This window comes from Molothrus ater, chromosome 7 (assembly GCF_012460135.2).
Source record: "Molothrus ater isolate BHLD 08-10-18 breed brown headed cowbird chromosome 7, BPBGC_Mater_1.1, whole genome shotgun sequence".
Lineage (NCBI taxonomy): Eukaryota > Metazoa > Chordata > Aves > Passeriformes > Icteridae > Molothrus > Molothrus ater.
In genome coordinates this window covers 19,837,348-19,865,170 of record NC_050484.2, presented here as the reverse complement: position 1 = coordinate 19,865,170, position 27,823 = coordinate 19,837,348, and the positions used below count along the sequence as shown (strand labels likewise).

The 27,823-nt window shown below is 36.6% G+C and overlaps 2 protein-coding genes across 3 annotated transcripts in view; both read right to left on the bottom strand.

The window, feature by feature from the left end:
* TTC21B (tetratricopeptide repeat domain 21B) overlaps positions 1-22,796 on the bottom strand; it is a 34,086-nt gene extending 11,290 nt beyond the window's left edge. The window contains exons 1-20 of one of the 2 annotated variants that reach the window (XM_036386435.2): positions 22,698-22,796; positions 22,376-22,517; positions 21,301-21,399; positions 19,944-20,110; positions 17,669-17,791; positions 16,089-16,246; positions 15,610-15,694; positions 14,054-14,152; positions 13,268-13,460; positions 12,224-12,321; positions 11,514-11,714; positions 9,625-9,754; positions 8,962-9,119; positions 7,840-8,064; positions 6,871-7,109; positions 6,495-6,567; positions 6,012-6,122; positions 5,505-5,643; positions 3,962-4,068; positions 2,436-2,624 (exon numbers count right to left, since the gene is read on the bottom strand). In XM_036386435.2, coding sequence (XP_036242328.2) covers positions 2,436-2,624; positions 3,962-4,068; positions 5,505-5,643; positions 6,012-6,122; positions 6,495-6,567; positions 6,871-7,109; positions 7,840-8,064; positions 8,962-9,119; positions 9,625-9,754; positions 11,514-11,714; positions 12,224-12,321; positions 13,268-13,460; positions 14,054-14,152; positions 15,610-15,694; positions 16,089-16,246; positions 17,669-17,791; positions 19,944-20,110; positions 21,301-21,399; positions 22,376-22,517; positions 22,698-22,778 — 2,817 coding nt within the window. In that variant the 5' untranslated portion in view covers positions 22,779-22,796. Of the gene's footprint in view, positions 1-2,435; positions 2,625-3,961; positions 4,069-5,504; positions 5,644-6,011; positions 6,123-6,494; positions 6,568-6,870; positions 7,110-7,839; positions 8,065-8,961; positions 9,120-9,624; positions 9,755-11,513; positions 11,715-12,223; positions 12,322-13,267; positions 13,461-14,053; positions 14,153-15,609; positions 15,695-16,088; positions 16,247-17,668; positions 17,792-19,943; positions 20,111-21,300; positions 21,400-22,375; positions 22,518-22,697 lie in introns of those variants that run through there. The other variant, XM_054515477.1, reaches the window with a different exon arrangement.
* A 1,872-nt stretch (positions 22,797-24,668) lies between these two features.
* The window catches only part of LOC118688692 (sodium channel protein type 1 subunit alpha-like), a 52,218-nt gene continuing 49,063 nt past the window's right edge, over positions 24,669-27,823 (bottom strand). Inside the window, 1 exon segment of the mRNA XM_036386425.2 lies at positions 24,669-27,823. Within this exon segment, the coding sequence (XP_036242318.2) occupies positions 26,763-27,823 (1,061 nt within the window). The 3' untranslated portion in view covers positions 24,669-26,762.

Here is a 27,823-nt window from a genome sequence, read left to right as displayed (position 1 = left end):
TGAATCCGCTTCTGAGAAGCCACCACAGAGTAAATATTGACAACTGAAACGTACACCAGCATACATTCTTAAAGCTGAAGTCCCATCATAGACTATTCTGAATAAAATGCCACAGAAAACTTTATAAACACTAAGAAAGTTTCTATTGAAGCAAACAGAAGGTAAACTGTTCACAAAGCAATATTAGCAGTAGATAAACTGTAAGTCACTCCTACTTAAATTTAAATGCTGTTTTGATTTTGTTTCCAAAAGGGAGATATTTATAATTGCACCATAATTCTTTCACTAGTTACACTTGTGAAAGGCACTTCTGAATCAGAACAGTGTTTTGAAATCCTGTTCAAAACATGCAGGCTTCTAGCACAATTTTTAAACTGTTTTCTTCCTACTTCCTGTTCTGTTCATACTCAAACATATACCATGTAATTCTGAAACAGGAAGGCAGGTGGGTAAACACTGAAATGATACAGAGAATGAATGCATGTCAGAACTTTTAACTATGAAAGCTTTCTTTAAGCTGCTGCTCTTATGTGCACAACTCAGTGGAATACCAAACGGCAGTCTTGGAGTCAAAGGAATACTTCCTGCAGAAAGCAAAAACTAAACTGGAGTTCTACACTAGAATCTAGTGAGTGGAAGTGGTCTCTAAATTTTCAACTCCACTACAAACGATACTATGAAATTATGTGCATGATGCAACCTGCAACACCCTTCAAGTCTCCTTCAGGAAACCGCACTGCCTCTTACCTGAGCAAGGAAACAAAGCGAGGGTACTACCTACCAGATTTCACTGTGTCAAACAAAACAACACAACTCCCCTGTGACATGGACTGCAATCTCTTCACATTTACCTGAATAATGCAGTATTTCAATCCATTTGGCTAAAATACAGGAGATTTTGTTCTAATGAAACAAGGTACAGATAGTTTCAAAGGAATTTCCATTATTTCCACATATAATTTTAAGGAAAGTAAACTCTGAAGGTGCCAAGAGACAGATGGACTTTCAACAGCTCAAAATAATATTTTGTAATCTAAAAGAATTTAATTCTAATCGTGTACTAGCAATGCTTTTAAAAACGAAGAAAAGAAAACAAGTTCAAATCCACAGAAACTATAAAAGTACATTGAGATAACTCCTTTACACTAGTTGTGGGTAACAAAATATTTTGCTTTTGTTACTCAACAAGTAGGCAGGGAGTTATTAATGAGAAACTCAGACTTATTTTCTAAGATGTCACTATATTCTGTGTTGCTAGCAAAGTAGGATTAAAGCAAAAATTTTCAGTAATATCTAACAGATATTTAGCACAAATGTCTACATCTTATAACATTGGGAATCTCTTAGAAGTATGATTTTAGCAAGAACTGAAGGGAAATGCCATGCTGGTATTTCAGTATTGGTATGAAAGACAAGGTAAGGCTTTGATACTGACAAAAAAGCCACAGCTGTACCTGTACTATGACAGGGAGTCTCCTTGCTCTTAATGGGGAAATCACCATTTTAAGGATGTTTTTTTTCCCTTCCCAACTTATTTTTCTTCTCCACATCACTCTTAGAAGATATCTTGAGAAAAGCCTGTCTCAAATACACTGAAGTTGTAGCTTTAGGAAGGACATGGATTCTTGGACCCACAACACATGAGTTCAAATATTAAACTAAGGGATGGATTTAGCAGCTTGTGCATGTGACAGCTGTTCAGTAACAAGCATCAAAATAAGAAGTGTTCACATACGCCTAAGGATATAACATCATTATGATAACATATCATGGCAAATGAACAAAAATTGTGTTTATTGATTTTTAATCTAGAAAAAACCTCACTTTAATCTTCGTGCTCATTATAGTCATAGATTTCTTAGATTTTTGCTTCTCCCTCTCTTATCTCCAAAGCCCAGGGTTACAAAATTGTAAGAAGGAAGAGGAGGATAAAAATAAATCTGAATTTACCTGTATTTATCAACCTGTGGGAAAGAGACTGTGCAGAGAAGAGAGAAGCAGTACAATAACCCTGCTCAAGATCAGCAACATTTTGTGACTAAAATCAGAATCCTACCAAGCCCAGATAAAAGTAGACACAGAAAAAGACAGAAATTGTCTGTATTGACCAAAATCACTGGGATTTCATTTCAGAGGACAAGCACCAAGCAAGATTGTTTCAATCTCCATCATTACTGGTACCTGAAGACATGCTCACTGTGAGTGCATGCAGACACCACTTGAGTCAGGAGTTCTTGTACCAGACAGAAGTTAGCAGTGCATGCAACTATTCTATCATGATAAGCAAAGAAGGGGAGAAAGTTCAAGGTTCTATGTATATCATGAAACAGAAATAATTGCAAATTATTCTATTCTGTGAATAACTGGAAAAATGTTTTGCTACAACTAAAAACTGAACGGAAAAACAACACAAAATAGTCAGAGGGAGAACTGACCTTGTTATTGGTCTCACAGTGAACAAGGGCTTCTTTGTAAAATTTAATTGCTTTTTCATAGTTTCGCTGGGCTGTTGAATGTTTTGCAATCTCAGCACAAATCTCAGCTGCTAACTGTTTCTGTGCAGGAACTGCATCCAGCTGCTCTACTTGAGCCCGTTTCAGCACTCTGCCTTGTAATTCCCGAGCCTGGGGTGGGGAAAGCAGGAAGCAGTCAAGAATTATCAAAGGAATTAATTTCATTCATCTACTATAAAACAGTTAGCTTGTCTTTTTTTTAAGAGAAGGAAGCACTAATACTATTCTGGTTCTTACAGCCCTACCATTTTGCCTAGCAGGAAATTAGAACTAAAGCACAAAATAACATCCGGGGAGAACTTCCACCATCTCTCTGAAAACCAAGGGAAGAGACCCGTTTAAGACATTTAAGTTAGTCCTGCTGAAATCAAAATGCAGGTATTTTTGTGTAAATGAACATGGCATCAAAAGGAAAAGGAACAGGAAAATATTTCAAAGAGAATTAGGGTACAAGGAAGGACAGTTTTGAGGGCAGAAGAAAAAACAACAAAAGAACCCCAAAAGGACAGAAAGTTTTTTGAAATGTGACATAGCGAAAAACCTGGAAGAAACAAAGAAGTAGAGAAAAGAGTAAGAGAAGGAGACTGCTTAGGCAGAATTTAATGAAAGAGAACTGGGGGGAAAAAAGTCAACTTTGAGAAAGAAAGAAGTACATTATAAATAAAAAAAAGTAAGAATTTAACAAAGACAAATCTTACCGATACTGGTATTTAAACCCTCACATACAAATACCTTTCAAACCAACCTGCAGACTTTTCTTGCTGATTAGAAGATGCTACCAAGGCTTACTATTGCTGTTACCTTCACTTTCACAGAGTGGAGGTGTAATAGAACAGAAAGTACTGACTACATCTCTTGCTAAACCTTTTTGTTGAGAAAGCATTTTCTAAGGGATTAAACCTCTAGCATCCAACTTTATTCTTTCAAGCCTCAGTCTGAGGGATAATACTGAACTGCAGAATGAACAGATCTTATTACTGCTATTTAATACTAATACTGCTGTTCCTCAGTACAACAAAACAACAGGTAGCCATTGAAAGCTGCTCCATTTTGCTCTGTGAATGGTTTTCGATGTTGAGCTAAAGATATGCCATCTAGCTGCCCTCATGGCCAATTTCATTTTCACCTGATATGCTAAAACTATGTTCCACACACAAATAAAGGCAAAGTAAGATTGCAGGCTTGCATTAAAAACCTGCATTCTGATCTAAAATTCAGATAACATTGCTTGCAAAAAGCTCAGACTGTGTAACACCTTCTGTACTTTACATTTCACAGCAGTCACTGGTGCTTTTTCCCCAGCATACACTCATTTTCCACATTCACACGAGTATTATGGTTCAAATATGGGACAAAAGTGAAACCAGAGGTAAACATGAGGATATTGCAAGTTTCACAGGTATTTTTGATTTTCCTCATTACCTGCCTCATTTTGATTTTTTCATTACCTGCTGTAATGAAACTATAGCTCTGTCAATCTTCTCCATTTTGCTGTAAATTTTTGCCAGAAGTACCTGGTAACGTACATCTTCCATCAGAGAAGACAACTCATTAACTGTAAGAATTACATTAAACAAACATTATTCTTGAAGGAGCTGATTGATCCCAGGAAAGCCAAAGGAAGAAGAAACTCATCACGTCCTCCAGTAAAGAGCTTACATGAAAAATTCACAGCTCCATCTTACTTATTTAGAATTGTGATCTGACTTGGTGCGTTGCTGGTGGGCAGAGTATGTTGGTAGTAAGCAGAGTAAACATTAGAGACTACAAAGTGAGATTTAAGGTCAAAGATACTGAAAGATACAAACAGAATAAAAAAAATTGACTGTCTGATTTATTAGCATTTTCAGAGACATGAGAGAAAATATTTTGATGTGAGTGGACAGGAAATAAAGCCATTCCTGACATTTCTTGTCAAAATCCTCCTAAAAGTCAACAAAAAATGTCCAAATTGATATAATGTGCTACTCTACATGCAAAAAGCACGAGACTCTTCAATGAAATTTCTAGCCAGACCTCAATCTATGCTTCTTTTGCTAGATTCTGGAATAGACATGAATTCAATAAAATAAATGAATATTTCAGTATCTACTTAAAAGCAGCAGGCTGCTTCTGAATGATGGTTAGAATAGATATGCATCAATTAGTATTTGAAAAATTCAAGCCTTCCCTGGCTTAAATTTATTTTACTCTACTGACAAAGCAGTATCTAGAGCACAGTTTCACATTAAAATATAGACACAAACAAAAATTTTGTTTTATCTTTATTAAAATTAAGGCGTTTCTAGAGCTATATTCTATCAGAAAACTGGTCTTTAAGGGCTGTGACATGTTATTTTACATCAGAGATTAGACTGTGTAACTTAGACCATGTAAGATCATTCCCTTCAGTGTATTTCCTAAAATTCATTTTTTTCCACAAAGGATATTCTAGCATTTCCCAAAAAAATTATTACATCATTCAATAATTTTCCCAATCAGCCAAAATAAACATTTTTCTCTTAGAGAATGTGTATTTATCAAAACATAAAAAAATGCATTTAAAAAAAACCTTTTCGCTTCATTTTAAGACAGAAGATAAAATTTTAAAGTACACGGGTCAAACTGTATTTAGTACTAATTATTTTTTCACACTAGGAAAATCAAGCTGTCTTGAGCATGACTATTAAATTAGCCAGATCCTCAAAGGCTTAACTAGGACAGGAATACAGTGTTAAATCAGAGGACTTTTTCAGTAAGAAATAGGTAAGATGGAAAACCAAAATGCCCCTGAAAAGTGTGAAAGTGATACAGTGACATAAGAAAACCTTCCAGAATGGACTACTAATAATACTGCTTCTCTATTCAGACATCCACAAAGGTTAACAAATGTAATTAAACCACTGGGAAAAAAGTGCCCATGAACTCATTTACTCCTTAGAGTCATGCAGAAAACACAAATAACAGTAAAAAAAAATTGTATATTTTCCTGTGAATTAATAACAGTCCTACCAGGATCATGATCTAAAGCTTGCTGAAGTACTTTTTCTGCCTGTTCATACTGCTTCAGTTTCATTAAAAGCTCAGCCAAATCATAGCAAAGGAAGTTCTGTTGACCACTTCTCACTGCAGCCTCATAGTAACCGATTGCCTTGAAGAAAGAAGCAAAAATTTGTGTATAATTTAAAGACAAATCTTAAAGACAACAACCTTGTTACTTAGGTATTCAATGGCAGGGTTGCTTTACTTTTTTTTCAATGGAGAAGTAATAAAACATGGGTTTCAGTGCAGGCCCAAACCCACTGCAAGTCAACAGAACTACAATTCAACAGAACTAAAATCCACTAATGTGTGGATCTACCAACTGTGCCTTTGGCCACATCATCTGAAGGGAATCTAAGAACTTACTTTCAGGACAAAATGTCTATTTTAGCACTCTGAAATATAATACTTTTACCCAAGCAAAGCCCACATGCTGAAACAGTACTCAACTAACCTAATACATTAATTATAGAATACCTTTGAGTAGTTATGTGTTTTGATTAGGGCTTTTCCAATTTTACTTGCTAAAGATGGATCTTTTGGATTTTTCTTCAAGGCCTGCTCGTAGGCTTCTATGGCTTCATCAGGCTTCAACAGTAAAATAAAAACATATGTAAGTCAAAGATTAAGAGAAAAGGTGTATGAAGAAAACAAAATCTGGTAACAACTCCAGGAACTCCAGTACTGATTCATAAGCCACAATACTTCTGAGAGAAGAGACAGTGTTGCTCTAGAAAACATTTCCTCCTTGACTTTCAACAAGTAAGCTTTTATAAGAAATGCATTTTCAACAGTTTTTAATTTAAACAGTTACTTGTAGTCAATATTTATCGTTTTATATCCTAAAGCAGTTTCTGTTTGACAAACATCAATCAATAAGAGTAAGCATGCCACAATGTTTCAACTAGACAAAGTCAACAAACTACTCAAATATTCCATTCATCTCTAGCAAGCACTCACCTCTTGAATATTCATGTATGCATCACCAAGAAGAAGAAAAGTATGAGCACTTGGCAGTTTTTCTACTAGGTCACTGGAAACAGAAGACAAAACCTAGCTTAGTATTTAACACGTCAATACTGGTATCTAAACAAGAGAAGGGCAGAACAATTTTATCCTTGGCAGATTTTAGTTTTTTATTTCTCAAAATAAACCCAAAAAAATCTGGTATATCTTTTCAAAATAAGACTTCCAATTATTGTCTTAAAAGTTACCACATTTGCTCAAATGAGTTCATGCCACTAAATATTTCTCCTTTCTTGTAGTAGAAAGAAAAAATGAGTTCACCACGCTATCAGTAAACATCTAGAAAACTATGCACACCACAAACTTTTACCTATAGCAGGCAGCATACAACTTCTTATCTTTCCTATACTGAAGATAAATATCTGCCATTTTTTCTTTAGCTTGTACAAAGTAAGGCTGTTCAGGTGTAATATTGCGGAGCATAGTCAAGGCATGTTTCACATCTCCTTGAGCAATTGCCAGATCTGCATTTGCAATCACAACCCTTAGCTCCTCGGGTGTTCCAGAAAATTCATTCATGGCGTCTTGGATGACTATAGCAGCTTCATGCTGAAAATAATAAAAGAATAGAATTAATTTAGTTCCTGTCATTGAACAGCCAAAAATAAAGACATTATTAGTATTTATGGGTATGATGCAAACCAATCAAAAAAACCACAAATGATAATATCCACTTGTTTCACCATAGTATTTTTGATTTTTTTAAATAAAACTCCAGTGATATGGACTACTAAAAGAAGTTTTAGTAGAGAAAATTACATTTGTGTTGCATATAAACAAGTACATACTCAAACCTCAGCTAGAGAATGCATTTAGCACCTTGCTCCAACAGGTCCTGCTTTAAGCAGGCTGGCCTCCAAACCACTGGACTGTACAGCTTCTCTTACATTCTTATACATAGGTAGTGTCCTATTGCTTATCCAGACACAGCTGATAGTAGGGCTGCTGCTACACAAAGATAGGGACATGATCCAAAACTACTGCTAAATAGCATTCTGACAACAAAACAGGGATCTACATCCCAGCGAATGAACATCAACAGTATGAAATGGTTTTTGGAGTCTCAAAGTTGAACACCTGTAAATAGTTTGTTTTTCTTTGCTCTGTACAATTTAAGGTACTGAAGTTCTCAAATCAGATATCCACATGCTGGAAGTTTTACTAAGCAAATCCTCTTGGTAAAAGAAGTGGTTTTCTATTCTGAACTAACAGAATTGGGAATGGGAAGAGAATATTGTTTTCAGGTGTGTTTAGTATTTTAGCAGGTTTGCCATCTTACCGGTTCTCCATTCAAGCGATGAGCTTCTACCAACTCTAGGAACACAGACACACGATCACTTGCATCAATTTCAATACTTTTTCCTTTTGTTTTTGAGGAAGCTATAGGTTTTCTCATTCCAGGCAAATTCCTTGCCATCTGTAAGGTTTTAATAGCTTCTGATATTTCTCCAACCTTCTTTTGGGTTTGGGCCTTAATTAAGTGATACATAGGATGTTCTCTCACCTTAAAAAAGAATAAGATAAAGAGTTTCCAAATTTTACTTGATGTATTCAAACTCTTGCACGATTGTTTTTTTAATATTGACTTTGGTTTCTTTTTTTCCTCCAAATATACACAAATTCAATTTCAGAAATTTACTTACAAAATTACAAGAATTGTCAGAGTACGCAAACTAGTAATTTAGTAAGTTTTTTAAGTACAAAGAAACTATTACAAGGGATGAGACTTTGGGACAGAACAACATTAATCACTGCTTTATTTTAAACTAGACTGAATTTTAAGGTATTCTGAATGTCTCCCACACTGCTGCATGCACACTTCACCAGGCTATTAATTAGAGGAAATAATCATTATTTGGCACAAGTCCTGCATGCCATTCTTCACCTTCCTAAAACATACTTCACATGAAATAAAAAGTCTGTAAGAGAAATAGAGCTCTGTGAAATGGCAAGGACCTCAGTTAGGTAGCTAATTAGATATAAATCTTCAGCTTTCCTGTATCACTTGGAGAAAGGAAGTAAGATGGGACATGCTTGCAAAGAAATGGTAGCTTCCAGCTAAGTGGTCTCAAGACACTTGGGCACAACTCAGACCTAATGAGTGTGTGTGTCTGTGTGTACTGTGTTCCCAACTCTCTGCTAATCCTACATGAGGTCAACAAATCAAAAATCCCATACTGTAATGCATAAGACCCATGAAATGTGACTTGTGAGGGGTTAGTTTTGTCTTCATGGTCATTTATTTGATAAATATTCAGATATCACATTCATATTAACATTTAGATATTAAATTTGTAGTGAAAGAATTATAAAAAGTTCAGTTGAAAATTATTATGTAGAAAAACATACAACTTCAGATGAATGACTGAATAAAATTGTTTCATTCTTTTGTTAAACTCACCTCAAAATTATGGCTTAGACAAAGTTCCAAGGACTGAGAACATAGCTTGATATTGTTTTGAGCCAAATACACCTGGGCCATCAGTAAGTGTGCCTCTGCATAAGAAGGGTTCCTTTCCAGACAGTAATGTAAATTACTATGGGCTGCTTCAACATCCCCTAGGAAGTGGGGAAAGGAAGGAAAGTGAAAAAGCAGTTGACATGAAATACAGCTATATATATATACACACACATATACACACACACACATATATATACATACATACATATATATGTTATATACATAGCATTTTAATTTGCCTTTTTTAAAAAATAAATGTCAGCATCCAGTGAATAAACTCACATACAAAGCATTCTAAGGTTATGACATGAAATCAAAAGCAGGTCAAAGGTATGGTATTTTCTCATTGCTCCCTCTGTAAATCATTCAATAAATTAACTTTTTGGGAAACAGTAGATAAAAAATACTTATTTATAGGTCTGTAAAATTAAGATACTCTCATATAAAAGGCAAAGAAATGAAGAGCAAATGTTCTTCACTTAATTGTTATATAGTATTCTGCAGTGAAAGAAAAATATTCATTATTATTTACAGGTGTGAAATTAATTTTTTGTATTAAATAAACTAAGGAGGTGGTTAACTACCTATTCATATAACTATTACCTGACAAGTATTTCACTTTTGCAAATAAAAAGACAGCTTGTTGAAGACCAGGCACAGTTTTTACAACAGTTTCAAGAACTGAAGCACAGTGCTTGAGAAGTGGTGAAGGAGACTGTCCAGGACTTGCAGGCTAGGAGCAAAAAAACCAAGTAAGTAATAAAAAAAGAATGCCAACAAGCTAAGAAAAACCAGCATTTGAGTCAACAGGGTTTAGATTTACATTTCTTTTTAAGTCTGAGCTTCACTTTCAACTCCAATGAGCATTAGCAATGCCTTGCAATTTCCTTCAGTCAAAGCAACAGTTGTTGAGAAGAAATATAAAAAACATTCGAAATTTAAGGGGGCAACTTCTTGATATTAGCAGGAACACAAGACTTCAAGGACAATGAAACACTTCAGACCTGACATACACAGAAGAGTCAGGCCATAAACATTTGGTTACACATTCTGAATTAACAGGCCAACTCATCCAACATAGTATTACTATGAATTATATTTCAACAAAGCTGAAGTTGGAACAAATGATGAGAAAGTTGAGAAGGCTCTGCTCCTGTCATGCATACCCTCATCCCACACCACAGAACATATCCATACTGCTAGCAACAAACTGAAAATAGAAGCTGAAAAACAGCTGCAAACTTGCAGTACAATATCCCATCTTTTAATTGCTCTTTATCAGAAACATTATTCCTTTCCCTCTATTACTTTAGCTAATTGCTGGTTTATACATTAAAAAAGGAGAAGGCAACCTAAGCATCATTCTGTTCACAAATAGTATTTTCACAGGACCCAAAACCAAAATGGAAGCCTCCACCACCTAGCTAACTCCACACTTTCTAACACCTGTGGTCCTTTTTTGCAATTAAGAGCTAAAGGAAACTTCAGGGAAAGCCTGTCTTTTCTTCTGAAAACCTTTCTATGGACAAAAATGCAGAAAAGCAGTTTTAACTCCAAATTAAAAACCATCATTGCTGTTCAGTATTTCTGGAACATATCCCAGGGAAATCTTCAGATAAGAGCAAAACCTCATCGAATGTCACTTTCTGTCATGGCCATCTGTGCCATGAAAATGTCACTGCTACTGATGTTTTAGACTTTCAAATATTGTCATTTTCTTATAGATGACGAGGCAGCTCACAACAATGGAAAACTACTTGTTTTCCTGTTAAGATTTTAAAACTCTACATAAACATATTTATGGAAAGATTCTATAATTAGGCTAGAAATAATGACAGGATAATAGAAGTCAGCTCCCAGCTATTTCAGAAGAATACTCTATTTAAGGAAGACACTATTTAAAGAAACTTTTAATGTGTTTCTCCTGCTTTAAAGATGTCAGGTCCCCATTCAATTTATTAAGTTCTATATGCCTTTGTTGCTAAAACTAGAGCACACAAATTCAGCCACCTAAGTAAGTGAGATTTTTCACTGGAATAAGCAATAATAAAAAAAGGCAGTATTCCACTGATTTTTACCAACATACAGAAGAAAGAATTTACGTATATTGAAAAAATATCCTAAGCCAACAAAAATATTTCATGGATAGGGTGGTCGGTGTGAACATCCTAGTTTCATAATGTGATAGCTCTATTCACTGTATCATTATAGTTTCCTAAGAGATACTAAGACAGTGCAACTGCACACACAGAATGCATTGAATAAATATCCCAAGTTTCCTCAGGTGTCATTACTGCCACTTGCTCGCTTCACAAAATGTGTATTTTCATCATTACTTTGACTAAAAAGTGGTGTAATATCCCAAAACATATTCTTACTTCAAACAAATTCACATTTTAAAAGGAAAATTTTCTAATTTTTTGCATCATGATTAACTGTTCTCAAAATGAAAAATTCCCATTCTTAGACAGATGCAATCTATAGGTGCTTACCTGTGCTGGACAAAAATTAAGATATTCTCTAATAATTTCTAGCAAGAAATCAGGGTTTAGTTTTTCAAAATATTCCACACCAAGAGGAAATCCATGCAAAGATGAAAAATGAGTATCCAGAACATCATTCAATAAAACAAAAACGTCTTCTTGTCTCTTATGTTTTTTCATAGCTAGGACTGCATGCAGGAAAGATAATTCCTACAGAAAAGAAAAAACAAACACAAACCCTCAAACATTCTGCATATTCCAGATACATTCATCTGTTACTCATGTAATACTACAAAATTATTAATGTTAGCCATTTCTTCTTTATATTTAGGGATACTCTTAAGACACTTAGCATGTTGTAAAGGACACGATGATTATTCTATCAATTAATTCCTTTAATTTGTGCAAGAACCTTTACATTTGTCTGATCACAAAATCCTGGAAATAATTAATATTTGTCCCTCCCTGACATATCAAAATTATGAGATCAGAGAAAAAACACAGCCAGAAAGTGATGTTTTTGCTCTGCAAGCAAACAGCCTGGTTGCCAAGTTAAACAACACATTGACTTAAATAAAAAGAGAAACTGAAACTTAGACTTAACAGTACTCCATTAAGAATGCTCTACTCAAGTGACTGAAATATAGAAGGTGTAACAGTTAGAAGGCCACAGTTCAGATTGTAATCAAAGTATCTCAGTAAAGAAAGATGCCTCCTACCCCAGATTTCCCAATGGACTGCTGAATTTCATTAAGAAACTCCAGCTGATGCTCTGCATCTTCTAATTGCCCTTGTATTAGCTGGCAACGGATAATTCCTGTAACACATGGAAAGACTTTATTGCCAATTCATCCTCCTAGTCAAGCACATGCTTCCTTTTCCAGAACTAACTTTTCCTCTCCTCAATCTTTTCATAAAGCAGTGACAGGAAAAGAAAGAATGGATCAAGACTTAGAAAGAATAGATCAAGACTTAGGGTAATGCCAATTTTACATACTCAGAAAAACCTAGGGTAGGTAATACATGATTGATACATTAATATGCTATATAGCAGTTTGAAATGGTGAATCTTCAACTGGTTCTAGACTATGCAGAAGCACCATAAAGTCTGGCTTCTAAATTCAGAACAAGTACAAGAAGGAAAACAACCTCAAGCACATACACAAACCATTCCTGCAATCTAAAGTTTTTAATACTGTTTAAGGCCATGGCACAGACAAGGAGGAAAAAATACAGGGAAAAGTCTGACAGGGAAATATGACAATTTACTCTCCATTTTCTTGATACATATGAGACTTGCTATAGAGTGGGAGTTTTTTGGATGCAACACACATATCTAAAGTATGATGCTTTGACTTGATTATGTTTTTCAAGCTAATTTGGACAAAACAAGGACATGGACAGCTTGTTCCATCATGCCATTGATTTTCTTATTTTTTGTAATGGCTAAGAGTTCTCTAGTTCTTTGGTACTACAGAAATTAAATAATAAAGTCAGTAAAAGACAGCAAAATGTCTGTTACTATTATTACTTTGAGAGCTCTAATTTAGAACAGAAAAGATTGATTTTTTTAATAAGCAAGACCAAAAGACATATTCAGTAAGAAGACACTGTTGCCACAAGGAAGAAAGCACACAATGAATCTGAGAAAACAACCCAGTGCTTCTGTTCTAACAGTTTTGGATTTTCCTAGTACCAGTAATTGGAAAAATTGGACAAAAAACATTGTCTAGTAAAAACCAAAAGGAAGTGTAAGACCTTACCAGTTAGTGCAGAAACACTTGTTTCATCAAGTGTCATAGCAGTCTTGTACCATTTTTGAGCTTCTTTCACTTTCCCTTGTAAAATCATTTGGTAGCCAAGTTCAGTAGCAAATTCTGCGTTGTCAGATGCCAAATCAAATGCTCTTTGTACTAAGGTTTGTGTATGCTGAAGGATGAGCTGGTTCCGGCCACACTAATGGTAAGAACAATCTTTAAGCCTTAAGCTTTTCTTAGGTTTTGGATTCAATTAGACAAACACACTGAATATAGCCAGAGCAGTAGAGACAACATCATTTCATGTAAGAATAAATTAGCCTGCAGTAATTCTATAAAAACCGTGACACTAATGTGGGATGGATTCAAACATAAATATACAATACCATACAATAACTAATAGTTGCTTTGAGTGCTTCTTTATAGCAACTTTTGATAAAGACGTAGATTAAAGAAACCTTCACTTTCAAGTTACGTGATTAACCTTGTCAGTTTTGTACAGTAAGAAGATGGTTGGTGAACATTTGAGTGTATTTTCACTGTTCCTCACTTAAAAGCAAGAAGCAAGGAGTAAAACCATTTTTGGAATGAGATGGCTTAAATATTGTAATTCATGCTAAATATAAGACTTGAAAAATGTGGTTACCTAGGCTACATGAGTTAATCTATTTCAACTGTCCACAACTGTCTACTTTTTAGCAGATATTTAATATCTGCTACCAAAAAATAGAAGAAAACCAGGATATCTAGACAGCTGTATGCTGCTTAAGGGAAAAAAAAAAGCATACTCACTGTTCTACTGAAAGCTAAAGCCATTTTACAGAATAGTTCAGAATTACGTGGTTCTAATCTATCCAGTGCTTTAATCAGGTCTCCCAGTCTTGCTGAAGCCTTGGAGAAAAAGGAATAATATAATAAGTAATAGAAAGAATTAACAAAGTTTTCACTATAAACTGCTCACATTTTTACTATGTGCTAATATCTTGAAATGTAAATTCTGAGGTTTTCAGGCTGAGGAGTTAGACTTGAGAATTCCTATGCAAATACTTTGGAATAGTAAAGTGACAATAAAGCAAACCATGTGTCCTTTATCCATGCTCTAAAAAGGTGAAAGGCTTGGGCTAAGTCTGGTATAACAGAGGAGTCCCACAAAGCAAGGTAGTCTGAGGAATCTGATCTGTGAATCCTGTTTCGGCTTCAGTGTGATACAGACACACGTGCTCAAAAGCAAAGCACTTCCAAGTGCTCACAATTTTAACCCAAGTTCTTCAAAACATCTAAGAGGATTTTCTGGACATACAATAATAAGGTACTCAGGGTTTTTTAATATGAAATGTGTAAATCTAACAGGCCTTGAAATTTATCCCTAGACATAGCTCTTAGTCACATGTGACATTTTACTCCAGAATCTTTAGCTAACAATCTACTATGTCCAGCAAAGTTCCTTCCTGGATGCCTTCAACTGGACTCAGCAATTCTTACTACTTCGTATTTCCCATGATTGTGCACAAGACTTAAATTTGATTGTAAGGAGGCTAACGACTGAGTTCTTTGCAATAACTGAAAATGTGTTAAGCAACATAAATACCTTTTCTTCTACAACTTGAAAATACCTACAACACAATGAAAACACTTTATTTTTTGCTATCCTTCCACCTAAATTTTACTAGTTTTTGCATGAGAAAAAATACAGAATGAATTTTTGGTGACAATTTAGATCAGCTATTTTAGAACTTCTTGAAAAATGGCACAAGTGCTGTACATACAAAATACCTGTGTATACTGCTGTGCAAGAAAATGGATCTTGGGAATAGAAGGAAAAATAGCGTAGAATGCTTAGAGCTGAAAAAGCCCCACAATAATTGTGAAAAAATTGTGAACAAAAACACTGGTGTAAAAACTATGACCTGCTTCCAAAAATCTATCACTACAAGACCTCATAATTTCCCTTATTTCAATTAATAAAATATTTAAAAATAATGAAAGGCTTACAATAACGCATGAATTTATCAAAAGAGAATTTACACAAAAAAGATCACTTTGATGATTCAAATCAACGTGATTCAGTCAGGTGTCCAGATCAGATTTCTGTTTGGCTCGACACCTGTTCTCTGGAAAGATGAAGGTTAAAAATAAATCTTTTCCTTTGCATCCAGAAAACACCCCAGCAATAACCTAGAGTAGCCACTCAAATGAGAACAGGTGAATGAATATATCTCCTGCAGATTAGTGCAGCACAGGACCAGCCAAAGTGTATGAGGAGAATACATAAAGAAGACAGCCTTTGTAGGGACTAGATGCCACATGCATTATGTTGTGCTCACCATTCTGCTAATAAAAAGACTCACCTCAGATATATTTCCTCCCCTGCACAGATGATGCAGGGCCTCCATTCTTATGGCTTCCAAATTGAGGGGATCTTTCTGCAATAGTCTAGAACCAAACAAAAGGTGAATGTAAAGAAACCAAACCAAACACTTACTCAATCATCTATTTTATCCTAAAACAGGAATAGGAAAACTTGTATTTTACAGCCATTTTAGATCATGTATCTCAACTGAAAGCACAGCTCTTATTTCATGCCTATCTCAAGAAAGACCCTCTTCCATCCAGAATGAATTCACATATTGATGTAGCATCCTCACAGAATTGCAAGGCTGGTTTCTAATAAAACTTTATTTACTTCAAATTTATTTTTAAAAAACTGATGCAACTAATGCAGATTCATTAATAATGAATGGAAACCTATCTACTTTTGTTTCACAGTGTCCTTTTGGTGTAAACATGGCAAGAAAAGAACTTAGTGGTGTGCTACTTCATACTCAACCTATGAGCTGTTTCAATTGTCTGCTCCCAGTCCTGCAAGGCAAGTTGTAGCTTCATTTTCTTTATGAAAGCAGGAATGAAGTTTGGGAAGTTTGCAATTATCTGGTTCACAATATCCAGAGCTCCTGAGTAATTCTGTCGGACCTCAAAATATTGTGCCTAATGGAAGGAAGAGAAGCCATATCAAGAGCCTGTACACTCACACAGGTGAGAAGATTCAGAAATTCTTTCATACAGAAACCAGGAAAAAGAACTAGAGAAAGCAGTCTTTCCTGAAGTAATAGTTTTACCTATCCATCACAACTAGACACAGTGCAACAATCAAATAGCAAAGGATGATGTGTAAAGCCTGGTGTGTGTGGTAGGTGCTCCGTCACGAAGGTAACTGCAGTATTGACAACTTACTTGTCAGTTGCAAGCAAGAAAAAGACAGACGTAGCTAAAGAGTAAAACTGCTTCATTAGGTTTCAAGTATCTTTGTATGAAGTATCCCACAATTTTAGGATATTTAACATAACCCACTGATGAAACATTTATTCAAGCTCTGAGGCATGTACCATGCAAAAACCCATGCTCAGCAGGTAACTACTGTTGTTGCCAGAATTAACAATTTTCTAACTGTAATGCGATTTACAGGGTATTCCAAATACAAAACTTTCAGAAGTCAAAAATCAGACGTTTAAATTAATTCCAGTAGAAATAAATTTAGGATTTAAACCCTGTTTTGCTTTGATGCTTTGAATTTACTTACCATATTCCAGGTGACTGTACGTGTGCTGTTGTAGTTCATCTTTTTAAGACAGAAATTATGCAAACACAGTAGATTTTGAGAGTTCATTTTTTAAGCCCCAGTGAGATTCATGTCTGTCTAAACCCTAATTAGTAAGTAACTACATTTGACATATACTCTTAATCTAATTCAATGGTCCACATGCAGCCAAGCACACACATCTAACCAAATACCATTGTGCACACTCTCCTGAACTTCAGTCTTCTAATATTCATTGAAGAATTTTTTCTGCATTTAGCTTTGGAATACTAAACAAACATCATGTTAATGAGTAACAATGTCTGCGATGTGTAAAGAAAACAATTCATGCCACTCCTTTAATGAAATATAATCATTGATGATTATATGAACACATATGAACACACGAAATAGACTAATGAGAACTTTAAAAGAGTGCTGACAATATTAAAAAAAATCACACTACAGTGCTTAAATATTGCATTTTGGCAGACAGCAATTCTGTAATGTACATAGGTAGCCCCATGCAAAAAGGAAGAGACTACACACTTTTACATTTTCAAGTGATTTGAAACTCATTTTACACATATAAAGAGAAAGGTTTTCTCGTGTGCATAGCAAAATCATAACAACAGTACACCTTTAGAGTGACTGAATTTTACTATACCTTTCTTTTCACACTGGTGTCTAAAGAACCTGAAAGTATCTACAGGGTCTGAACTGTATCTCTGTTCCTTGGACAAGCTCATTATGCACTACTCTTATCAGCATCTCTCCAATCTACAAGACTAAGATGACATTTAGGAAGAGTTTAAACAGTGAAGTAAACTTACTTTACCAAGCAGTGCAAAAACATCATTGCCTTCCTGCAGTGCTTCATCAAAGTATCTCAGAGCTTTTTTAATGTGAGTTTCTTTCCCACAGGTGAGATCAAGCCATGCTTTCAAAATTAACCCCTGTTAACAAAATACAAATTGGAATTCTTTGCTAACTAGGTAATAGAAAATTACACTAGGTACAAAAAGCAGAAATAACCTAAATAGGGGACTTAAAGTATCTATCTTAACTGCTTCAGAGGCATAATTATAACCAGTCTTTAGCATAACCAAACACTTGGGTAATTTATTCCAGAGTTAAATTAACCAAATAATATATTTACTGACAGAATTAGAAAAAAACACCAATGGCACCTAACAAGTCTAACACGCTCAGCAGTCAGAACAAAACTTCACAAACATGACCAAATTAGACAGAATATTTTCTGCAAATATTTCAGCACAACGTTTCCTTAATATTTTGTTTATGTGAGACACTGAGAAACAAAACAGTGCTGCAAAAAGGGAGAAACTTGAGGTTTTTCTTCTACTTTCTGATTTAAAAGAAAATCTTTTATGTGCAAGGCAAAACTCTTGACATTTTTCAAATCTTCAAAAGTATTATTAGAAAGAACACCTAAACAATTAAAAGTCAAAGTGTGTCTTCTCACTGCAGAACTTACTACTTATAATAATGAAATTTCTCTTATGTGTTCCAAACATTAATTATAACTTAACTAAATAAAATCTATTTTGAAGTGCATTTAAAGTCAAAGGTTAGTAGAAGAGCCATATTTTGTAATTGCTAACAATCAGGGTCATGATTTTGTTATGCAATGGAGACTGAACTTTATATACTCCAGCATTTTTTTTTAAAAAGGCAGGTGTTGTACTTCCACACAAGGAATACATAAACTATCTTATCAAAATAAGTGTATACTAAACAAATCATATTTCACCAAGTTTAAAGACTCTGAACCACCTCCCAAAAAATCAGATGTAAACATTTAAACATAATTTCATATTACCAAACTAGAAAAAGAGCTAATCATAAGTGAACTTCTTAAAAAAAATCTATATATTTAAATACTAATGTACTTTTTCTTTTCTATGCATCTGTCTGTAAAACATAAATTAATTACTTTGAATATTTTTAAAAACTTCAGCTGGAAATATTTCACACTAAGCATGATTCCCAAATAGTATTTCCTAAGAATTAAAACAAGCAAACAAAATCAACTACGATTGTTTCAATAAGCAAAGTCATAAATACCACTATTTCACCAAAATGACCTAGTCATTTCACCAAAAGGACCTAGTCCTTAGTCTTTTTAGGAAGTACCATATTATTGCTTTGTGATGTCCTTAATTACTTCGTCATTAATATAAGTTATTTTTACATTAGTATAAATTAGCCGATAGATTAGTTCTTATTTAAAATAACTACCAATTTAAATTATTAACCACTGTTAGTTGGAAAGCTAAGCCATTACTTAAATCATACTTTCAGAAACTAATGTTTAGAAGAACAGTTGCAGATTTCTAGCTCATGTAATAGATCAAACACAAAACTATAAATTACAATTGAACAAAGTACTGAACCATACAGCAGAACATTTTTGTTTGATATTACTGTAAAATAATGCATTCAATGTTAACAGCTCTGCCTCAAAGATGTTTAACTACAAAAAAAAACCCAAATTTTTTATGTTTCTCTCCTTGAACTGAAGTTGATATATCCTTTAAAAAAATAAAATAGTAAGTTTTCAGAAATCTCTTTAGAGATTCAAGATTTTAATGAATTGTAATGTCTGTATATAAGTGCGAAAGACAATGCTATATATACCACTTATTTCAGGGAAACCCTAGGCAAATTTTGCTTTTTACAACAGCTAACAATTTATATCCCCAATCCTCTGGGTATTTTTGAGCCTTCAGATCCAGATGTCTCCCTCTAGCAAGACTATCATGCTTATTTTTTTGCTAGGAATTATGAGGCTTGGTAGCAAGTAGCAATACTGGCTTAAGTGCATATTATTTCCATTTACTGATTTATTTTAATTTATTAAATCATTATTATTTACTAACGGAAAATTAATATTAGTTAACAAAAAAAAAATTATGGGAATTTACTCAGTTGCGTCAAATGAATTTATGACAGTTAAGAAGGAAAGTACTAGAACACAAAATAGTTCAGGATAACCTCCAAACAGCATTAATGCCATAAGTCTAGCTTCAGAGTATGCACTGTCCTAATAATCTTTTACATTACAGAAAGGTTAGAACCAGTTACCTCTTTACCACCACCAGAAACTCTGATCATTCTATCAACGTATTCACGGGCTTTGTCCTCGCGACCAAGATGCCACAAGAACAAGCCAGCATAGTACAGAGCCTGCTGTCCTGCTGCTTTACGCTGTTCCTTCAGTCTTGCATCCAGCTCCACAATAGCATCTCGATCTGAAAAGGTTTTGTACACAGGTCTTGTTGACAGCCTCTCAAAATATTATAAAAGAACAGCATGTAAGCCAAGGGCTTCCAGATCAACACTGTTTCTGTACTGTACATTGATAAACATGCAGACAGCCCCACCCAATCAGTAATATTTAGCAGGTGCAGATGGAAAAGGCAGAAGAGTTCCCAACAACACTGTTGATGGGGAGGTCCCAGAAGTGGGCAAGTCCCACATGACTGGTGGTTAGCCAACCTGATGTCCATCTAGAAGGGCAGGAAGGAAGATCTGGGAAACTACAGGCCTATGAAACTGAGCCTGGTGTCAGGGAAGGTCATGGGTCAGGTTACTGAGTGCCATCACACAGCAACACCCAGGGGATCAGGACACCCAGGGGATCAGACCCAGCCAGGCACTGGGAAAGGCAGAAGCTGCCTGGCCAACCTGATCTCCTGCTGTGACAACGGTGACCCACCTAATAAATGAGGGAAAGGCTCTCACAGAGAGTCTTGAGATCCACAATAATTTTGCTGTCCTGCAATATTAATCCTCAGGGATTTGAATAAGAGTAATGCCATTAGTCAGAGCTGTTACACATTAAATTGTATAACAAACTGTCAGCAGCAGCTATAAATCTCCATAGTGAGAAAGATACTACAGCAATAGTTTAACAACCACTCAATGTACCTGATAAACCAACTCTTATTTTGAGAATGTAATTCCTAACAAAATAATTCCAGCTTTTAGGTTGGAGAAGGGAATAGCAAAACTCGCAAAATTATTTTCTCCATCTGTATGGTCAGAATAATTTAAAAGATAGAAATGGCATGGCTTTAAAGACTTTTCAAGTTGCAGTTCTACTCAAAACTACAAATATCAGACATGAGTGAACAGCAATCACAAGAAGCTTGATTCAATTTGTTTTTTTCCTTCAAAGTTTCTTCATCACAGTGAATAAGTAAGATTTTGTGTGTGGGTGTGTGTGTTTTATTTTAACATTCACTCTTATGCTTCAGAGTTTAGTGGTTTGGTATTTTTGTCTACAATCTTGGTAAGCATCACTCAATTCAGTAATAGATCCTATGTCAAATGCAAAGCCAGAGTAAACCTTTTTAACTTAGGCAGAATTAGCCTGCAACCCTCAAGCTTTCACACAGAGCTGTCTAAAACATGAACCAGAATGTCTTATCAGGCATACCTGGATTAGGGCTCTTTTTATGGGCATAAATCAGAGCCATCATTGTACAAAGTGACACCTCTGGTTTGTTTTTAATAGACTCCAACTGTCGAATACTTTCTTGACATCACCTAGTTAAAAAAAGCACAGAATAAGCTATCACACTTTCCAAGACAAAGAGTATAATCATCAAACATCAATCTGACTTAAATTTTCTCTATTTTTTCTTCCATGCTTTTGTTCCTTATGCATATACCCACTTTCACTTGTTTGTGCAAGTCTTTCAAACAGACACAGGAAAGAAAATAGCATCTCATTGCAAAGAACTTGAATTATGCCAACTAATTCTGTGCTGATTCTGCCAACTGTCAGAAAGATGAAAATAATATTTATTGTTTTATAGAGGTCATTGAGCAGCTCTTTTTGCTCCTGTTTCTTTACATAACTAGTATTTTCCCTTACTTGTGTGAATATTAAATATTAGCAAAATAGGCAGTATCTTGAAAAATGACAAGATTCTTACATAAAAACATCTGGGAGTTTGGGAATAGATACTCTCTCAAAACCAGTACACATTCATAGACTTGTCTCAGCCCTCCCCATGTTGGGTTACTTGTTAATATTTCTGACACCCTTCGAATAAACATGTTGCTAAATAAACCCTTCAGAACAGTATAATTTACACAAAGATCCCCCCACTAGGTATTAGCTGTCAGTTTCCCTGGGACAGAGGATCAACAAAACTAACACAGCGGCTTTGAAGGGAAGAACTGTTAGCTGGGAGACACTAGTGAGTTTCCAATCAAATGCAATATGAGTTTGGGCAGGGCTCAAATTCCTTGCAAGGAACCCATTTACCTGGGTTCTTTTTCATGAAACCATGAAAAAGAAAAGTATTTGTTATTTCTCACTTTGATACGACGCTGTCTAGATCGCTTTCATTCAAACTGGGGAGGAGCGGAGACAGATGATAACACACGGGTAATTCACTCAACAAGGCACACATTCAGACTCCCCAACACCGCGTTCCCCTGCGGACTAAGGGCTAAGTTTTGGGAGGCGAGCCAAGGAAGCCCAGCGCTGCGGAAGGAGCGGCCCGCCCCGTTACCTGCCCTCAGCGCGCCGTAGGCCCGGTAGAAGAGGAGCACGGGCTCCGCGCCCAGCCGCGCCAGCGCCTCGTCCGCCGCGGCCCGGGCGTGCTGGAACAGCCCCTCCTGGCAGTAGTAATTGAGCAGCGCCTGCGGGGAAGCGGCCGCGGGTCACCGGTGCCAACGCTTCGCCCCGGGACGGCCCCGGGCACACCGCGCCCACCGCCCCGTCCCGGCCGCCCGCAGTCCCGCCCGGCACCCCCGGCCGCTCCCATCCCTCCCTCCTTCCAGCCGCTCCCTCCGCCGGGCCGGGACGGCGGTGATGCTCACCTGCTGCACCTCGGCGTCCATCGTCGCTACCCGACGCCACTGCGGGGGGGCTCCGGAAGGGTGAGGACGGCGCCCTGCCATTGGTTTGGGCAGGAAGGAGGCGGGAGAGACACGGGAAGAGAAACTCCTGGAAGGCGGCGGGCGGGAGCCGCGGGCCGGGCCCGAGCCAGCGGGCGGGAGGCTGCCGGCGCCTTGGCGCCCCCTGCCGGCGGGCAGGCGGCCGAGCCTCGGGAGCGCTCGCAGCCGGGATGCCGAACGGAAGCTTTGGGAATTTGGGAATGTGTCTGTTTCCTTGCTTTTCTTGGCTGAACGTAGGACTAAGCGGCCCACATTCCATACGTTTCGTAGTGTAACTGAGCACTTCAAGTTATGTGGCACTTCTCTTAGAAATACACTAGCAATAAGGTGAAATCAGAGAGAGAAACACCCACCCCCCGTTTCGTTCCTCCTGGAAGATTAGAGTTGCAAAGACTAGTAAAATTAGGGTATTCCTCCGGAGGTGAAAGCACCCTCAGCGGTAATTTCTAGACACCAGAAACAGAGGTTGCTAAAGAGCATTCCTTTGGAATGGGAGCACAGTCTGTCCACCAGGAAAGCCGGCAGTGATGACGCCAGGGACAAGGAGCGGAACCCAACCTGTGCGGAGTTTGTAGGAGAAGCCTGGCTTGGCTCTTCTGGCAGAGGGTGCTCAGAGTGACCTTTCCTAGCAAGTCCATTACACGTGCAGTTCCTTTGTCACAAGTTCTCATCCTACCAGGAAGGTATCACAAACTCTCATTCCATCAGGAAGGTGCCAAAGAAGCCCTATGCAGTGAGCATTCTTGGCTTTCCTTGTTGGCCAAGAAAATCCTCTGTTTTTCCTGCTGTGTTTAAGCTCTGCTTGTTTTGTTTTGAAGCACCATTTAGGATTCTGTAATATTTAAAATCTATTAGAGGTATGAGAAACAAATTGGGATTTTTTACATACTTTTTAAGGTAACCATTTAAGACATATTCTGTCCACAGTATCTGAAAGTACTTATCTTTTCATTTTGATACTTAGGTATTTGGAATCAAAGCTGTAGACCTCTTTTTTCATAATGTATTTCACAACAATTTTACATAGAAAAAGTTCCCTCCCTTGAAAAATTGTTGATGAATTTCAGGGAAAATGCTATGAAACTTTATTTCTGCATTAGCCACTAAGCAAGCATACAGACTACAGCTGCTCATCAATTTATTTAATGCGAAGTTCAGTATTCATCTATGATTGTTTTCATTGTAAGTTGTAGGGAAATGCAATATAAAATTATGTAAACATGTAAAATTAATATTTTGAGAAATTCACTGAAGCAATTGATTAAGGAACGGGCCCACTTTCCAGATGCATTTGGTTTTCCCCTATTGGTACCTGGTTGCTTCTAGGAATGAGGTGCTTCCAGAGTGATTTTTAAAATTCCTGAGGAAAAGACCAATGATTTATTCATTCCAACACTATTTCACCATTTCCTCTTTTTCAGAAATGCACTCACATGAGAGATGCTCCGTAGCCTGTTTTGTGAACAGCACCCAGCAAGAATAAACTGGCTCTCAACCCAAGCTGGGGAATGTCATGGATCTAGTCCTATTTTCTGCCCTCATTTTGTCTTTGTAAACTCTTGAATGCTCAGTTCTCATTCCTGTGAGTGCTCAGAGCCTCCTGGGACACACTGAGGGCAGCTCTGGTATCGATGGCTGTGCACCCACTGCATGGAGCTGCTGCATGGAGTCACTCAGGGCAGAGCTACTGATACATGCAGAGGCATCATGCTCACTGTCTAACACTCTTCAAGTAAGAAACTCCTAATTAGAGACTAACAAGCAAGTCCCAAAGATTTTCCTACATGGAAGAACTGCATAGCTGCTGTAGACGTTTTCAGTATTCTCTCATTCTGTGGTTTAAAAGCATCCCCTTCTTTATATTAATATCAGATAATAAACACAAAAGGAACATACAATAAAAAATGTAATCTTTATTATTTTGACGCATTAATAATGTTCTTTAGCCTCAGTTAGGGTAATAGCATTTTCCTGCATGCAGTTCACTAATACAGATTTAGTCAATAATTTTAATAAAAGTAATCTATATTTAATTTTCCTGTGTAAGAAACATAAAATGTCCTGATGGATTGGATTATACAATTTTGCTACTTTCTCTTTGTGAAAAAATATTGTGGACCCTAGATAATATTTAGAACTGTTCTAGTGCAGCATGAATGAAAAAAAAATCTGTGAGTAAACATGAGAAAAGATTCAGGATTCTCTGAAAGAAAGGTTGTATCTGAAAACTTATGATGCAGGCACTGCTTAGACATTCAATTTGAACTTTAGACCATTTTCCCATCTGCAAAAATAAAAAAAACAACTTAGCTTTTTAGAAGCAAATTATGAACTTATTTTGCAGAAATTATTTATATGTTGGCAAATACTGTAAAAAATAAGATCCTACAGTTATTCATTCACTTAGTTATGTCTTGTTCTCTGGAGCTCTTCTGTGAAAAAGTGCTATGGACTGAAAGTAACAAAAATGTTGTGACATTAACCTGAAGATAAAATTCAGTTCTTGTTTTATGTACATAATGCTGAAAAATAAAATAAAATGATTTTTACAGTATTTATAGTTGCTTATAAAATCCTAACATTATTTTCAACAGTTTTAGTAGTTTTCAACATCTGTACAGTTTGGATATACACTATATGCTTTTCACTGAAAATTCAGAAATGTAAAACAAATAAGCTCCTAAACAGCTGCAAAATATTGCTCAATGGTATGGAGGAATGAGGTCTTTTTGAGTAGTTTATTTTATTTAGCTCTGATGTATGGCTTCCCATGTTCAAGAATCCTGGACAGTCAAAGAAATAGCAGCATAGGCAATATAAACATGCATTGATTGCATCCAAACTATCTATAATGGTAGATAATACATTATTTTACCTGTTGAATGCTTGCACACTACACTTATTGTGGTACATATTTGATGCAATAAATGTGCTAAAGTCATTATCTGTTTGCTCAAACATGCACCACAGGTTAAAAATTATTTACATAGCAGAGGGCTTTTCGTTTACGTGTACAACATCAACCTTACTGAGAGCTGAAGATGGCTAAACAATACTGCAGGATAAAGCAGAACAACTTTATAGAGGGCTCTTTCTGATCAATTTGGTGGGCTGAGGCAGATTCATTTAGTATTCATATGCAGAAAGACATTTGACAAAGACAAAATCTGTGACTCCAGACCTAGGAAGAAGTTTGCACCTTCTGAAACTTAATGGTCTGTGCAAAAAGTAAACCATATTTACTAATTTTGTGAGTTGTAGAGGACTTTACAGGCATACTAAGACTTGTTTGAATATGAAACAACATGAATACATTAATTAAGCACCTCAAAGTCTGTTATTCCTTTCCAGAAACACTGTGCTAAAAAAATCTGTTGTTCTTTGTGACTTAATGTTATTTTCATGCATGATCTGTAAGTGCAGCATGCCTTCATGCAAATAATTTCTGTGTGTATATTAGCTGTATAATAGAACACCTGGCCCTTGTACCTGTAAAGGTGTACTTAATTCCCTTCCCCAACAGAAGCCCCATTTACAAAAATAGTCACATATAATAAACAACATATGAATAAAAACAAGATGAATCCACCAACACAGATTTTGTAAAAATATGAAGTATGTGGCAGTTGAAATGCAAACAGTGGATAGAGTTACCATATTGTTTTATGCTAAACACACAAATACTTGGTTTCACACCCATTTAACTGGTCCCTACAGTCTGTGTAGCCATTTTTCTCTCCTTTTCAGCAGTGTCAGCTGGTAATGAGAACAGTAACCTCCTGTCAAGGTTGTTTCTTCTTATCACAGTTACAGTCACTGACAAGGGGTCACTGTCTTTTAATAGGCACTGACCTTTAATGTACAGTATGTTTGTAAAAATTGTCAGTTTGGCATAGACCTCCTTCAGGAGTCCTGTTGACACAAACACACGATCCTTACAGGCTATGAACTACTTTGCACATATATGATTTTTCTTGCTATTTGCTCTTATTTCTGACCATCTTTATCTTCCTTTTCATGCTTTTCTTTGACTGGCCTCATTACACGATCATAAGAAGGCGGACAAACTGCTGTTGATGCGGTTATGTCTGTTTTCTCTGTAAATGAGTTTTCATTTAACTTGTCAATAAGGATTTCATCTTTCATACCCTGACCAGCCCCACCTTCAGTTTTATTTTTGTTATAGATAAAGGAAGCTTGTTTCACTGTTCGTTTTAAGAGGTGACGTCTGTAAGCACGCTGAATAATAACAGCAGACACCTCCTCCTGTTTTCGTTTCAGTGTGGTTGTAATTGGTTCATAGGAAGCTTTAGAAGGATTGGATGCCATAAACCGATCTTCCATCTGTATTCTGAGGGCGTCCATCTCCCCACTTTCCCCCAAAACACGCTTTGTGAAAGCAAACAAGATGTCAAGGCAGTGAATTCTGTCACCGCTCACCATGGGCAGATCCATTGCAATGAGCTGGACTTTGTTGGGTTTGGGTAGATGAAGAGGAGGCTCAAGTGCTGCTGCAAAATCAGACAATTTCTCAAATTCCATGAATTGTGTTGCATCAGGATCAAACTTCTCCCAGACTTCATAGAACATCTCAAAATCATCCTCGCTCAAGGGTTCAGCGCTTTCTTCTGTAGCAACACCGAAGTTCTCCAAAATCACAGCAATGTACATGTTCACCACTACCAGAAAGGATATGATAATGTAGCTGACAAAGAAGAAAATCCCAACAGAAGGGTTGCCACAGTCACCTTTCACAGAGCTCCCTGGATGAGCCTTGTTAGGGTCACAGTCTGGCTCCCCACTGTTGAGAATTGGGGCGAGCAAACCGTCCCAGCCAGCGGACGTGGTGATCTGGAACAGGCAGATCATGCTGTTGCCAAACGTTTCAAAGTTGAACATGTCATCAATCCCAGCTTCCCTCTTGACGTAGGCAAAGTTGGACATGCCAAATATGGCATAGATGAACATGACCAGGAAGAGCAGCAGCCCAATGTTGAACAAAGCAGGAAGAGACATCATCAAAGCAAAAAGCAGAGTGCGGATTCCTT